The sequence below is a fragment of the Zootermopsis nevadensis genome, unplaced genomic scaffold (genome assembly GCF_977971745.1).
Source record: "Zootermopsis nevadensis isolate Lab colony 2312 unplaced genomic scaffold, Znev_1.0 Znev_ptg000019l, whole genome shotgun sequence".
Lineage (NCBI taxonomy): Eukaryota > Metazoa > Arthropoda > Insecta > Blattodea > Termopsidae > Zootermopsis > Zootermopsis nevadensis.
In genome coordinates, this window is record NW_028259151.1 from 10,106,133 (window position 1) to 10,122,222 (window position 16,090).

Sequence of the window (16,090 nt, forward strand, 5' to 3'; positions counted from 1 at the left end):
CAGTAATGGGACGTGCACAAAGTGACAGATCTTCAACATTAAAGTAAAGACAGACACACGAAGATGCTGCTATGCTACAGAATCATGCTTGGAGTAATTACATTTAAAACACGAAAAAAGTGTGACTGTAATTAGATTGATTTCTTTACACAGCGGTGGAAAACGTACGAAACAGAAGCCTGAATTAAGATTCGCCATCGATGACTACTTTTAAACCTTGCAAGTGATTACACATTCCACCCCAAAACAATCTGATTAATATCATTATGATCTGTACGGTTTATTCAGATTCGTTCATTCACACGAAGACCCGTATCCTTTGAATTAACACAAAATGGCTGTGACATGGATAAAGGATTTAACAAAACAAACAAAAGTTGCCTTTCCTTGCCTCTTACATCACATCATTTCAAACAAAATCACGCGTATTATTTAAACAATACACCGAGAAACAAACAGACGCTCAACAGATCACAGAAAATGAACAACCATTTATGGAACTCCAAGGTTCATTAGCGTCTGAGATTCGAGGTTCTTATGGCACAGAAGATGTCGACTGTGGTCTTCTGGGTTGTGACGGCATATAGTATCGCCACCATCTTCAGGGTAATCATAACATTCCTGACTTAAGACAAATCCAATGTATGCCCTCACATCCTACTGACTTCACATCCATTTTAAAATTATATTCAGGAAGACTCCCCGGAGAGAGAACAGCTGGGACGTTGTGTCAACCTCGAGCGCGGGCAGAAATAAACAAATAAGACTAAGTGTGGGCTAAGCATCACACATCTGGACCTTAACTGAACGACTACAATCCCAGAGCATCATCCGTGTGTCAAATGTCGCGACTGCATAGCGAGTCCTGCACGGAGGACAGCTGTCAATACTCCGGGTGTCCAGTACCACACACACACAAGGTAAAGAAAGGTTCTGATGTTCGGTGACAGTATCATAATTCTGAACACATTTAATGTCAGAGTACAAACAAAACATTTATAGGGCCTTCGGAACCTACACATCTGCATTCGCCCATACTGACACCTGAAATACCCCGTCGAAGGCCAACAGCTTTTCACGCCACTGGAGCTTAGGATTTCAATGCAACATTGTCGTAAAGGACAGTTGCCAGGTGGACTAGAGGGCTGCTATTGGTGGGAAGTGTGATACGTCAGAGTTTTACGCTACTACACAGACCGAAAACATCAATCAGTTAAGAGTAGCGTGTAGTGAGTGTACCTCTAATGTGTTCTGCGGGTGTTGCGATAATATTCTAGATTAAATCGCTGTGCCACTGTGAGGTAATCTTAAAGCTGTACCCATTAGAACACGTGAAAGCCTGTCGTCTGTTGTTCGTTCAGTGGTTGCGGAACGAATGCTTTTAGGATCGGTCGTCACTCACCGCGAAATCTCGCGCATGCGCGTATATCGAATTCCTAGCAGGGATTTTCTCCTGGTCTGTGGACTGTACACACCAGGCAGTGAAATTTCCTTCTCGTTACAGCGTTTGTAGTTACAGATTAATTACACTGAGATAAAACGCTGGAACTGCAGACAAGTATCAAAGCAGCTTAACTAGTAGTGCTATGATGTGTACAGCTCACGAACGGAGATTCAAATTATGGGTACGAACAAGTATTGTCCCTTCAGCCTGACATGTAGATACATAACTTCTTCTCCACAAAAGACGGAGACGAGAGCTATGAAGGCGGTGTGATCATAGCCCAATACGGGTCGAACAGATTACATTTGTCGAAGAAAGCTCCTGCCAGCAATATTAATGCGCACGAGGTCAGACACCCATGCAAATGAACAGAGGCATTATTACGTCATCTTACACACACACACACACACACACGTATTATTTATCATATTCTGCAAATACATCTATCGTCGTTAATCAATACGGAAAGACGTTTCGGTTCGTAGACCATTATCGGCGTCAACATCACTCTGCAGCACCAAGCTATTAATTACGTGTTTCTGAATGCGCTTATAAACATCATAATTTAAATCTAAAACTTCTTGACGATGGTGAAGAGTCAATTGAATAAAAATTTACTTGGATATTATCCATCGTCTAGTAATAAAACGTAAAAAACGTAAAAACGACGTTTCGGAGATGGGGCTCTATCTCCGGAGATAGGGATTAGCTCTATCTAGTGGGCCCAACTGAGTAGGAACCTGAAGACGGAGATAGAGTCCCATCACCGAAACGTCGTTTTTACGTTTCTTACGTTTATTACTAGACGATGGATAATATCCAAGAAGTCCGGAAATAGGGATTAGCTCTATCTAGTGGGCCCAACTGTGTAGGAACCTGAAGACGGAGATAGAGTCCCATCTCCGAAACGTCGTTTTTACGTTTTTTACGTTTATTACTAGACGATGGATAATATCCAAGTAAATTTTTATTCAATCATAATTCAACAAATTGCTTGTTGAACCAAAATGGTCCAGAGCTCGTATGGCACTGATGATGACCGTCTACGAACCGAAACAGGTTTGTCTTACAACTGAACAAAGATAGACTGAAGGTACACAAATACAAATTATGCATATGTACATACAGAAACAACACGACAAACATTGCTGAAAACAATTACCATAAACGTTTCAAGACAAAGTGACATTGTTTTAAAGGCATAAAGACGCAATTAATTATTCGTTTGCCACAGAAACGACGTTACCAGAATTGTTTTGACCTTCGATTTGCCAGGATTCGGCTTTGGTTAATCGAGTTTCAAGAAGGTTCTGTCCCCAGACTCCATCCGCATTCTGTAAGCACCGACAAAAACCTTCTGATGTTCAAGCGCATTGGGATTCGCGAGTTCATCATGTGATCTATTCATCTGCCTACAAATGACGCACACATCTGTCCACAAAATATCAACACAACTACACGCAGCATTAATAAAACTATTTCCGACTGACCCAGACTTGGATCTACGATCATTAAATTTTAATGCCAAAGAGGAACGAATACGAAATGCAGCCAGAACGAGTGACATTCTGTAGCCATTTCGAGGTCGACTTCCTGAAGCACACTAATTTGCATTCAGCTCACAAAAGTATGCCAAAAAAACAACAAAAAACAAGCATTTTAATAAGGTACCAACGTCACGTATTTGTTCAACTCCACTTCGTGGTAGAGGACCAAATATTTCGAGGGCTCGTAAAAACACACTGTTATTACAGTTTCACTTTTAGAATTAATAAACACGAAAGAAACTATCTGCCTTGTGGGTTAACTCCACTTTCTTGGTCTGACATGTCCATTCGCCATCTCTAGACAGCGTCAAAGCCATCGTAAGAGAGCATCATTCGAATGAAAAGCGTGGCTGCTGTGCTTTCAACACAATTATTCATTTCTGGACTATCCATGCCATCAGTTGAAAGCAAACCGAACTGTGACCCTGGACTCTGGCCAATAGAATTTCATAAAAAGTTGGCCTTCAGCGCAAACAGCTTACTCTGCTATGAAATGTAAAATATGTTGGTCCATGTTTGTTTGTTTAAAAAGACCAGAGATGCTCAGAATTAGACTTTATGGCTAAGGAAAAACAACAGACTCCAGTCCAAACCACATTAATGTGTACTGATGACAATTTACAACGTGCAGCTACAAATTCGATAATGAAAAACACTGCACCTCTATCAAAAACTAGCAATGATGCTGGACACTTTCGATCTTGTCACTAAACGCAGGAGAGGAGGATTTCAGGTTTTCACGAGGGTTGTGGAGCTGCGTAGTCGCCCTGATGATGGAGGCAGCAAGAGCCTCTGAAACGTTGGCAAACTTCTATCGGACTACACGACGCTACAACCCATAAGACAGCCATCTTCAGACTCACCGCCGTGAAAACCTCAAATCCTACAAATTGTCCTTCATTTTGGTGAATTTAATTAGGAATCCAGAACGAGAGGTGTTTTACCTTAAATACAACCACAGACTCCAATGGACTACGCACCTCAACCCAGAATAGAGAGGCAGAAAGTCCTAGATTTCCCTTCCCGCCCCTATAAATTCATACTAAAATCCTCCCAACTTGCAAAATAAATTTAAACATAATCGTCTTAATCGAATACAAGAAATAAGATCCACAAACAACGAACGTAAATGCACGGCACATCATCGATTCTGGAAGAGAAATATAAACATTAAAATATATTAAAATATATTAAAAATTTTTGCCGTCAATCACAAATATAATAATGTTAAAAGATTAAAACATCATTTAACGTTCCCCATCGAGTACTCGATTACAATAGGAACTTACACGACTGGTTTCGGCTATAATTTAGCCATCAACGGGTGTTATGTAGTTTAAACTTATCACTGAATTACTGATTTTTATTGTTTTTTATGATTTATAGTCTTCATTTTCTGATGATGTTCTTGTCCATTTATATTGTTTCTTCGTTCGTTGTATACTATTGAAACTATAAATGGACAAGAACATCATCAGAAAATGAAGACTATAAATCATAAAAAACAATAAAAATCAGTAATTCAGTGATAAGTTTAAACTACATAACACCCGTTGATGGCTAAATTATAGCCGAAACCAGTCGTGTAAGTTCCTATTGTAATCGAGTACTCGATGGGGAACGTTAAAATGATGTTTTAATCTTTTAACATTATTATATTTGTGATTGACGGCAAAAAATTTTAATATATTTTAATACTTATGAATCACAATATGACGCATTTACAATATCTTATAAATATAAACATGTAATCCCAGATAACACTAATTTCAAATGCCAAATGTCGTAAAATGTACACAAGAATTACTCAACTCCAAGCAACTTGACAGTGGCTTCTATTCATCTTTTCAATTTCTAATACATTTCACGAGGAAACAGCGAGCGACATCTATTTACACTTTTGTTAAACGCACTTTCTCGTTTTCACTCCTCGTTTCTTATTCGTCATGTTCTTTGAATGTTCCGACATTACGCAAATCAACTGGCTTGATCAATTAGTTTGTTTTATCCACCAAACAATTTTCACAAACACACATCTCACACGTTTCGGCTATTCTCAGCCATCTTCAAGCGGATCGTATTATTTATCGAATTAAATAAAATTAAACATGCATTTCGACAATAAAACTACTGACATTCTAAACACTTCAACTTTTATTTAAATTTTCCCGTTGCAGAAATTTTAATAATTTAAACAGGTCCCACGAACCAAAAACAGAGAAAATGTGAGGAGGATACTTGCAACTCCGCGTTGAGCTTTCATGAAGACACCCGGTGTCAGGAACTGAACACTTCCCCCTAAGACACGAGTGCGTTTACGACACAGTCGCCCCACTTTTACGTCAGCATATCATAAGGCTTAATTTGTCAGCGAGCCAGTCATCAACTTCGTTTAACTTCGTGCATGTGGACTGAAGTCAACGGCCTCACTATCTTGACCCACGTCTATTGTTCTACTTCGCTCAGGGTTAATGGAAACACACTAAGAAGAACGAGACAGTCTCATAATTACCGTCGTGACATCTCACGGCGACACTTGGATTCAGAATCCGGGACTTCTCCGCGTCATCTGACCTTGCGTGCGTTATTAAGTCTTACACTCAGGTCCAAGATCAAGATTGACGTCAAAATTTATGCCTAATCATGAAAACACCTTTTATTTTTAAGCTCTCAAAAGTTCACTTTCTTCTGTAAAATCACAATGAAATGTAAGCATCCCGCCATACACCGCAGGGCGTACTTTACGTGCAGACATCTAAAAATTTAGATTCTAAATCAACCAACTAAAAACTGAAGATGGCTGCCTTCTAGGCGGTTGCGCGGTGTGGTCTGGTTGTCCACCGACGTTTCAAAAGTTCTTGCTGCCTCCATCATCAGGGCCCTGAAGATGGAGGCAGCAATTACCTCTAAAACGTTGGTAAACCTGTTTCCATTCTTCGTATCTCTACCAAATACGCCTCGAAGAAACCATTTCACTAACAAAACAATTTGTGACCAGAGCAGCGAAATCCGTGCATTTGGTATCGTAACTTCATCAGAAGACCCTACACTTGAGATTAGGGCTTCAGACGAGCATCCTCTGGTAAAAATAGAACGGAAGAAAATAAATGTACGTAAATCATTCAAGTTGTGATCTACAAGAAATGTTTATCCTTAAATTTCGTCCCGTGTGGATCGTGATATGGCTAGCGAGTACTAGAGAAGCCGTCGATCCAGTCCGCGTACTTGGGCGATTTCCCTGGTGCTTTGTCGAAGACAGTTTTTCCGCACTATGGGATCTTTGAGGATTATGAATGAAGGCGGAGTGTCGTCAGGAATATACGGGATTCCACGTAAGATACGAGGCGATGTAAACAAAGTCTTGCAAGGTGAAACGCTGTCCTTCATCCGGTGTCATTTCATGTTCCCGGTCTTTTATTTTCTTTTTTTTAAAAAAAAGAATGAAACAGGAAATTATATTACTCTTTCCAGCGATCAACGATTTCGAGCGTCGTATTGATAGCTATTTCTGCGTAAATAATGCCAGTTAACAGCTGCTGCTCTGAACAAACTACTTTGGGGGGGGGGGGGGGCATATTTATTGTAAGAGCGGCGTTGCCTAGAATCTTCACGAAAACTTTCTTTCCTTTGTGTCAAGTCGCACTTGTTTGGACGTGAGAGCATTTGTCGTAGGGAGAGAGGTGACCGCCCATCATCTTAGTTGGGACATCTAAACAGACAAACTTGCAGGCGCTAAAAAGAATAGCTAGTTGTCATACGACGAGGAAGTAAGATCAGGAAACAAATTTCCGTGTACAAAACCCGTCATCCCGGAAGCAACCCGCTTTAATTCCGCAACCACGTGTTTACAAAAACATACACACACAAAGACCTACGATACTTTTATCAAAATTAATCATAAATAAATATTTAAAACTCCCGCCCTTTTGTCTATGATGTAGGAATGTGTTTTGCGTTCAAACCAGGCAGAAGTTTTTGATCTTGAACATATGGGTTTAGCGTCTATTTAACTTGTAATTTCAATCAGGTTAATCCAAAGCTCAGAGGAATCAGCCGAGTTTATAACAACTTTCCATGTTCTGGAATCAAACTGCGGAAAAATTAATCGACAAATACAGAGTACAAAAGTTTAAATTATTGGGGAATAACAAATGAAAATGATATTCACGAGGAAGTTAGGAGGAGACTAAATTCCGGAAATGCTCGCTACTTCTTAGTTCAAACTATTTTGTCTTCCCTTCTGAGTTCTAAGAACCTGAAGATTAAAATATACAAAACAATAATTTTGTGTGGGTGCGCAACATGGTCTCTCACTCAGAGGGAGGAACACAGATTGCAGGTGTTTGAGAATCGGGTGTTGGGGAGGATATTTGGGCCTAAGAGGGAAGACGATGGGGCGTGGAGAAAACTGCACAATGACGAGCTTAAAAATCTGTACTCCTCCCCCAATATTGTCAGGGTGGTTAAGTCGAGAAGAATGAGATGGGCTGGGCATGTAGCGCGCATGGATGGGACAAGAGGTGTGCACCGGGTATTGGTTGGGAAGCCTGAGGGGAAGAGACCTCTGGGGAGACCTAGACGTAGATGGGAGGATAATCTCAGGCGGGATCTATGGGAGATAGGAGTTGAAGGAGACAGGGTCCGGTGGAGGGCTTTGGTTAATTCGGTGATGAACCTTCGGGTTCCCTAAGCCAGCTAGTTGGTTAATTAGACTAGAAATGAGTTACAGGCAAAAAGTCACGCAGGCATTGGAAATACGAAAAAGCTTTTGACTGTCCTTAATTCTCTGCAGAATCCTCGATGGTGCAGTGAGACTGCATGAAGATGGCTGTCATCTATTTGGGTCGTTACGTCGAGCAGTCCGATTATTAGGGCTGGCCTTCGTCAGTTTTACAGTTCTGAGTTTCATCCGTGTTCTGCCTTCTTCAGGCAATTTATTCTGACGTACAAGAAACTTGAAAGGAGCTGGAACTATGTGGAAGTGGATTCTACCAGTTTACAAAATAAAAATGCACGGAACAAGGAAACCGGTTGCACTTCGGAAAGCGAATCAAGCCGCAATTGATTTACATTTGTCTGAAGGTGGCAGCCTCGACCATCCTGAAAGTAACACAACGAAGAGGCTACAGGAGTCCACCTTTCCGGAAGAAGTAACTTTGCAACTGAGGCGATTACGCGGTGACACGTGACCAGTGCTGAACCCACGTGACAAAATACTGGAACTATTTTTCGCTCCTGTCTTCAGCCTAGTTTCCACACATCATCGTTTCACATTAATCGATAGCCTAATTCGGTTTACCTGCCAAAAAGCCAGTTCGTCCACAGGTTTATTTAGATCCAGTTCAGTACGACCTTGCTCTTAATTTGCATATCACATAATTAATGCCTATTCGGAGCGTAAAATAAATTTCACTTCAGCTGGAAGCCAAACGGGACATAAAGTTTTACAAAACTATCACAAACACGGCACATCCCTGGAATAATTACACAGCGGGGAACTGATAACGCGCTGAGGACAGTACAGCGCGCGTCGACTGATAAAAAAATACGAACACAACAGCTTGCATGACTCACCGCCACAAGGTTTCCCCGACACGAGTCAAACCAACCAGGTTTCTAACACTTCCTGCCGAGGAGAAAGGAAGTGACGTGCGTTACACTTAATCAGTGGACGCACTGTACTTGGACCTGAACGGAAAAAAAAAATTTAAAAAGGAGGAGCTTCACGATTTGTATTCGGTACCAAATACAATTACGTGATCGAATTGAGGGACATCGGACGCGCGGGCCACGTAGCACGCACCGAAGACACGAGAAAAACAATATTTTAGTCGGAAAATCTGAAGACGAAGGAACAGATCAGGAGAGAAAATACAAATCATTGGACAGACCGGCCTTGTGCAAAATGAACTTATTTGGCAATGTGACTGTAATTCTCGTAACATAACAACGCGCGATCCAAACAAAATGCGTGCCACTGTTTGCCATTCTGATATTTTGAACAAACTCAGAAGGTCAAACCGAGTTGATACCGTTACCGAGGTAACGGAAAGGAAACTGAGGTGATTAAGGTTCTTATTTGCATACGCCCTTTTATTTACGTGTTTATTTTATGATTTATTAAATTACGCTGAAAGTAGCTCACCCTGTAGTGTAGGGTAACAGAATAACTCATCGATTATGAATCTGAAAAGGGGTAAATGACTGAGAAAAACTCAGACATGAGAGCCGAGATTTGAACCCGAAACCTCCCGAGTGCAAAAGAGTGCTAACCACACAATCGATACGTTCGGTAGAAGGCAACCTTATTCAAGGCTAACAGTACTGTCGATATTAATCGCAGACACGATAACCATGAGCTGTCGCGTCTGTTCAAAATCACTTTAAAATTTCTATTACAGTTCAGTAGAATTAATCCAGAACACAAGAGGTTTGTAAAAATATAAGAACACGTCAGAGCAATAGGTCCAGTGTCCCAGTGAAATATAGTTCAGGAATAAAAATAAAACTACTTCGATAAAACTCGAGTCGATTACTCGCAAGTCTTCACTTGTAGACAAAGGGGTGTCAAAACAGCAAATGTGCCACGCGTTCCCAGCAGCAAGGGGCCTGGTGCCGAATGAGAACCAAACTCTTTTTGGGGGCAAAATGAGATGGGGTGCACTTAACACGAACAGTTAAGAGGGAAATCACAATAAAGAATTGACCAATCGCCCAATCCAAAACGAATGAAAAATATTTTTACAAAGACACTTTTTTAAATCCTGCGAAGGGTATTTTAAACCAATCTGCCTATCAGCGATTAACATTTGTGCTCAGAGATTTATCCTTCAAAGCAACAAGTAAATTTGCAACTCATCGCGTAAAATTATCACTTAAATGAAAGTGACAAACGCGCCACGACATCACTACATCGGCATCGGAAACAGGACCTTTCTCCAGGGAACAATCTCATCGTTATGAGGATTAAACCGTACGGCAACTTCGCTGCTGTCCGGGGTTCGTTCCCGTTCGAAGGTCAAAAGTACTGTCATCCGAGGTTTTGTGTCCATGCAGACGACGGAATCCCTCTCCACACGTGACAGAAATTGCAACATTCTGTTACACGTAGGACAAAGCACGAAGCTCTGATACCTTCCACGCTTCAGCGCGACCTTTTGACGGGTGCCTCGTCCTGTGACATTTTGCGAAATCGCAATGCCCTTCTATGTACGGATGCCCTAAAGATCAGAAAGCCCGGAGCTCAAAGGTGAACGTTTTGTTGGTGTAGAACTTCGATCTGCCGTAAACAGAGGCCAACACCTGGCTCCTGCCACAACCGACGTTTCGGTGGTCAGACGCTCTTCCATCAAATGCTCCGCGGTAGGCACTGCCCGGAGCTATTATTTACATCTGTTAATAGGGAAGGTCCTTTGAAATCCAATGAAAAAGATTTCTTTCTAATCTTCATTTCCCTTAACCCTTTCGTACCTTTATGTTCTTCAAAATCAGGCATACTTCTAAAAGCTGCCTAATTGTGGCAGCAGTTTTTAACCATTCTGCAATGCAGCGTCATTTCCCAGAACCTGACAGTCCATAACACACGCGCGCGTACAAATAGGTACTGATGACACGCGGGACTCGAATCGCCTTCGTTAGAAAATTCACCACTTTCTCCGTCGACGTCCACAATTTACGCAAATCTCGTCTCGTTTCGAAATACGCAGATTTAATGAGACCCTTGGAAGACCTCCCATGGACAAGCGCCCTCTGGCAGACGAGGTAATTGTATTGTCACGAGCTTCAATAATTCCCTATGCTTCAAATCGTAATACGCCGTATTACCGGTTGGGAACAAAATTGCACTCTCCAATGTGGCGTGTACAACGCGGTGAGAGTTTGTTCAGTTTATCTTGACGGCGTGAAGTGAACCGAGCCGATGAAATCATCTCGCGTCTCAATGACATTGCTTATGTAAGAAGCGACACCTGCCTCTCCGCCTAGCAAGGCTGGCGGGAATTAAGCAGTGCGACGCGAACATGATCTGAAGCTTTCACGGCGTATAAGAAATTCTTCTCGGGGCTACCGGCCGTGTGAGGTGGCTTAATGAAAAAACACCAACGGTTCGAGGGTTTCCCAGGGTACTGTATTGACGCGAACAACTGTAACTAATCTGTCTGTAAACTGACATAAAATTTTAACTTTCCCACGTTTAGCCCCCTTAATACACGTCTAATGCAAAGATTCTTGAATGAAAATATTAACTGAAATACAGATCAAGTTCTCACATTTCATTTAGACTTTTTTATTAGTGTTCTGTCTGAGGAGAGGTCCATATGAACAGGATCCTTCCATCCTTTTCTCGGACTGGGACCTGTTCATATACGTTCTTGGCAGATGATCCAGAAGTGGTTTGCCATTGCCTTCTTCTGTGTGTGAATGGAGTAATTGTTGGGATGCCACGGAGGAAAACTCCGTGTTGCCTAGACCACGGCCTTGCCCAACACAAGTTATAAATTCTGGCACAGTCGGGAATCGAACCCGAGACCCCAGGATTACAAGGCCAGCGTTCTAACCGCTAGACCACCTCATCTTATTATTATTTAGTGTTCTGTCTGACGACAGGTCCATATGAACAGGATCCTTCCATCCTTTTCTCGGACTGGGACCTGTTCATATACGTTCTTGGCAGATGATCCAGAAGTGGTTTGCCATTGCCTTCTTCTGTGTGTGAATGGAGTAATTGTTGGGATGCCACGGAGGAAAACTCCGTGTTGCCTAGACCACGGCCTTGCCCAACACAAGTTATAAATTCGAACCCGAGACCCCAGGATTACAAGGCCAGACCACCGTGGCCATAATTTAGACTATGAAGAAATTTTATAAATGCATTACCGTTCAACGCGAAAGCCACTTTCCCTTCGAATTTTCGGGACAGACGCCATTGCTGGTCAGAGCCTCACAAGTATCGGCAGAGCCCGGGACTGTGAACGCGAAACAGTGCAAATGGACACACGGGCCCTCCAAAAAGCTGAATCAAAAACCTGTGGCCAGGAAACGTCTTTCCGAGGTCTCTTTCCGGGTCCAATAACACAACACACTTAAGAAGAAAGTAGTCCATCGCTGGGCAGTAGCATTTCCGCAAACGTCTATTTTTGGACGGCACCGCTAACTTCTAAAAGCGTTAGAAACAGAACAGAGGGTGCACGGGGGAGTCAATTAGTGTTTTACGCCTTATTTACTTACGTCTAATGGTACACAATCAGCAGGCCACACGCGTTCTAAAAAAAACCCAGAAGTAGTTCTCTCAAAATACTCTTGACTCTGGCACAGACTAGTATAAGAACCCCTTCGACTCTACACGTGCGTACTGTACGGCTCGGCGAAAGCTTTTATGATTTGTATCGAGTGAGATGTGCTCTTATACCTCACTCCTGATTGGCTAAATACGTCTCTCTGGTCATCTTCGTCCGGGTGGATCATTTAAAAGATAAACCTGGTAGCAGCTACAAACCAGGCCAAGACGACAAACACATCCAATAAGTCTACGAGCAGCTAAAGCAGGATGGAAAAGGTCATTGGCCCTCGCGGGAGTATTTCGTCTTCACGTTCCGCATAAAGGACGTTATTCCTACATCTATTACAGGTTCATTATAATTTATGAAACATCCAGAAAATGTGATTTTTTCCTAGTCTCAACATTTTTGTAGGGACGTTACACTTTTTCCTCGCTGTCCGATCGAGGACATTCTCACCTGTTCGCGTATTCGTCATCTGTTACCTATCGAAGTCAAAGTTCTCTCTGTAATGAATTAATATGAGGCGAACAGCGCTCAGACGTCGTACTGACACGTAATACTACGAAGCACTTCACTGATGACGTAATCATTAACGTGCAGTATCATCTAGCTTCGGGAGCAAACAAAACATACAAATTCAAACACCAGAACCCACCTGAAGACGATAACAGCCACTTCCTTTCCTGATATCGAAAAAATGAATCGCGGGCGATGATTTAACCCCGAAGCTGACGACGGCACATTCTGGACTGCTGATCGGCTCGCTATAAATCGCTACGTTTTCCACCACTGCCAATGTTATACTCTCGATTACCGGCTTATCTTCTAACACGCATTAGAGATAAGAGAAATTTTAAGATCTACGTGAGGCTTCATCTCGTAATATGCTCCAGTGCGTCGCCAGTCCAGTATAACACAACAGCGTAATTTTGTTAAAATACCTTAGCCTTGCGGTACGACTAAGATTCGCGAGTCATTCATCGTCTAAAGTCAGAACTTTTGATTCGGTGTATCTACATAAATGGATTAAACAACAGAAAGATTATGTTTCGGGAGCGTGTTGCCAATGCTTTTGAGAAGAAAGTCAGACGATGTATGTTTACAGGCTTCATTCATAAATATTACAATTAGTAAGTAAAGTTATCCCGCTTTCGGGAGGGGGAGACTGGAACAATCTTTTCCTCCTTTACACTTGTCGGGGATCGAAACTCGGTCGTCCAGTCCGCAGTCAGACTCTACACCGACTAAGCCAGTGGCATTCAACCTTTTTTGTTCGCGTACCCCAGATATAATTTCTCTTCAAAGTTGTTGGTGTATAATTCAAGTTATACGTAGTATATAATCTACATCTAAAATAAATTAAATAAATTACATTACTGATTATTCAGTGTTTATCATAAAATAATTTTTTTTTTAAATTTCACGTACCCCCTAAGATGTCTTCGCGTGCCCCCAGATATAATTTCTCTTCAACTTTGTACCCCCAGAGTTGTTGGTGCATAATTCAAGTTATACGTAGTATATAATCTACATCTAAAATAAATTAAATAAATTACATTACTGATTATTCAGTGTTTATCATAAAATAATTTTTTTTTTAAATTTCACGTACCCCCTAAGATGTCTTCGCGTGCCCCCAGATATAATTTCTCTTCAACTTTGTACCCCCAGAGTTGTTGGTGCATAATTCAAGTTATACGTAGTATATAATCTACATCTAAAATAAATTAAATAAATTACATTACTGATAATTCAGTGTTCATCATAAAATAATATTATTTTTTTTAAATCTCACGTACCCCCGGGGGTACACGTACCCCAGGTTGAAACCACTATCGAAGCTCTATTCATATTGGCTGAAGAAAAATTTAACAACTTGTGCATATTTATGTAGGGTTTGAAGGTTTTCACGGCGGTGATTCGGAAGACGTGTGGTCTGGTATTAGTTTACCGACGTTTCAGAGTACCTTGCTGCCTCCATCATCCAGTTCGCCCTGATGATGGAGGCAGGCACCTACCTAAAAAAAAAGAGTGAATTCCCGGCGACTCGACACCGCATAACTTGGGTGAACACGTGATCGCAACATTCAGGTACTCGCCATTTTGAGTGTTTCCTCAGGCCGCAGGAGGTAGAACATGGACTGGAGGTGCTGCTGGATGTCAGAGCCACTCGCGCTAACACGTCGGCTGTGGCGTCCACCGTTACTGCCGACGCTGTTGGCAGAGGGATACAGTCGCTCGTTAGGTGGAAGCACCAGCGCGGCGCCCTTGCCAGCGAAGTAACACTCGCTGAGACTGCGAACAAAAAGACGTCATTCGTCTTACTTCACACCGAACATCGAAACCTTAAAATGACTCTCCCGTCATCTGTTTCCGCCTTTGCTGGCACTGATTCAGCGTTCCCGACCTTCTGAACTGGGCGAAAATGACTTGACAGAATTCTCCTTTCACCCCAAAATCTGACAGTAAAAGAAAACATCAACACCGCCCCAGACTTTCCTGGTCTCTTGCTATAATTACAAACAATATTAAAAAAGATACCCACGAGTCACGTACGTAATAAGTCTTGAGAAGCTACCTGTCGTCTAGCTAGTCCAAAAGTGACTGTCGCAACGTCCAGGCACTGGTCTATCCAACTGCTTCTAGGAGTGGATGCTTTTCCAGGAAAAGAAATTCGCTACCCTTAACTCGCTACCACACCGCAGAGTTGTACGGCAGGGTCTTTACAAACTTCGTATATTTGCATTTCCCATCGCAAAACACACAGCACTCATTACTTACAAGAACCTCCCCCCCCCCCCCAATCTTAAAGCTTGCGGCATTCCAGATCTTGACTTCGACGTAACATCCGAGTGTGTGCTCCTGACTCCTAGTGCTAATCCTTCTTCGTCACTTCAATTCTGAAGAGAGAGAAATCGTGCAAGATGTGCTCCGTAAAAAGCTGTAATAGATTTTCTTTATTCAGCCTAATGTGAAAAAGAACCGATTCGTAAAAAACATCTTCATAAAATTTATTGATGGTGAATTTTCAACATATTAACGATTACAATGCACGTTACTTCGACACCAACACTTGCATTTAACATAAAAAGGGCGCATGTCTATTATATTCCATGAATTCCAGTCATCTAAAGACAACGGAGAATGGAAAATATTTTTCTTTTCGTGTCAGATAAAATCACGGAACTATGAGTTTATGTGAAATATTCTGAAATAAACCACCACATTTTCGAGGTCACACATACAGCATCTACGAAGCACCAACACACAAGAAGTGTCTTTGATAAACCAAACCAAAAGACGGATAATAATCCCGTGGGAAGCATTCCAACAGATAACACACCCAAGAATAAATATTGTTTCATAGACACGTATCTTTCGGGATATTTTTAAAACACTGTGAACGAACGATAATGAACTAACCTGTCCCAAATTAACTTACCACAATGAATGCACCGGAAGTCGTGATCCAGTGTGGTTTCGAGCAGTCCCGGTTCAATCTCGGTTCCAAAACCGGTTGTCCTAATTCAAAGTTTTCTTAATCACGCCACGCAAATGCTGAGAGAGACACAGACAGCTAGTTACCTTCAACATCCGCTACCATAGACGGTGCACAACCAGTGCAGTTGACAAACCGTCGTTAAATAAACAAAGGCACACATACATTTTCACAGTAGCCAATGTCGTAACCAGAGTACCAAGGTTTACTCACGCTATCAAAATCCGTATCCACCATGACTAGCGACTACGTAACGCAATCCAACACAGCAGATAAGCAACGCGATGTTCGACGCCTGTTTGTGGGCTACCCACTGTACAGG

The 16,090-nt window shown here is 41.9% G+C and overlaps 1 protein-coding gene across 2 annotated transcripts in view; it reads right to left on the reverse strand.

Moving 5' to 3' along the window:
• ssh (Protein phosphatase Slingshot) overlaps positions 1-16,090 on the reverse strand; it is a 143,590-nt gene that overhangs the window by 42,290 nt on the left and 85,210 nt on the right. For both annotated transcript variants that reach the window (XM_087351290.1, XM_087351289.1), the window contains exon 3: positions 14,369-14,564. In XM_087351290.1, the coding sequence (XP_087207416.1) occupies positions 14,369-14,564 (196 nt within the window). The remainder of the gene's footprint in view (positions 1-14,368; positions 14,565-16,090) is intronic.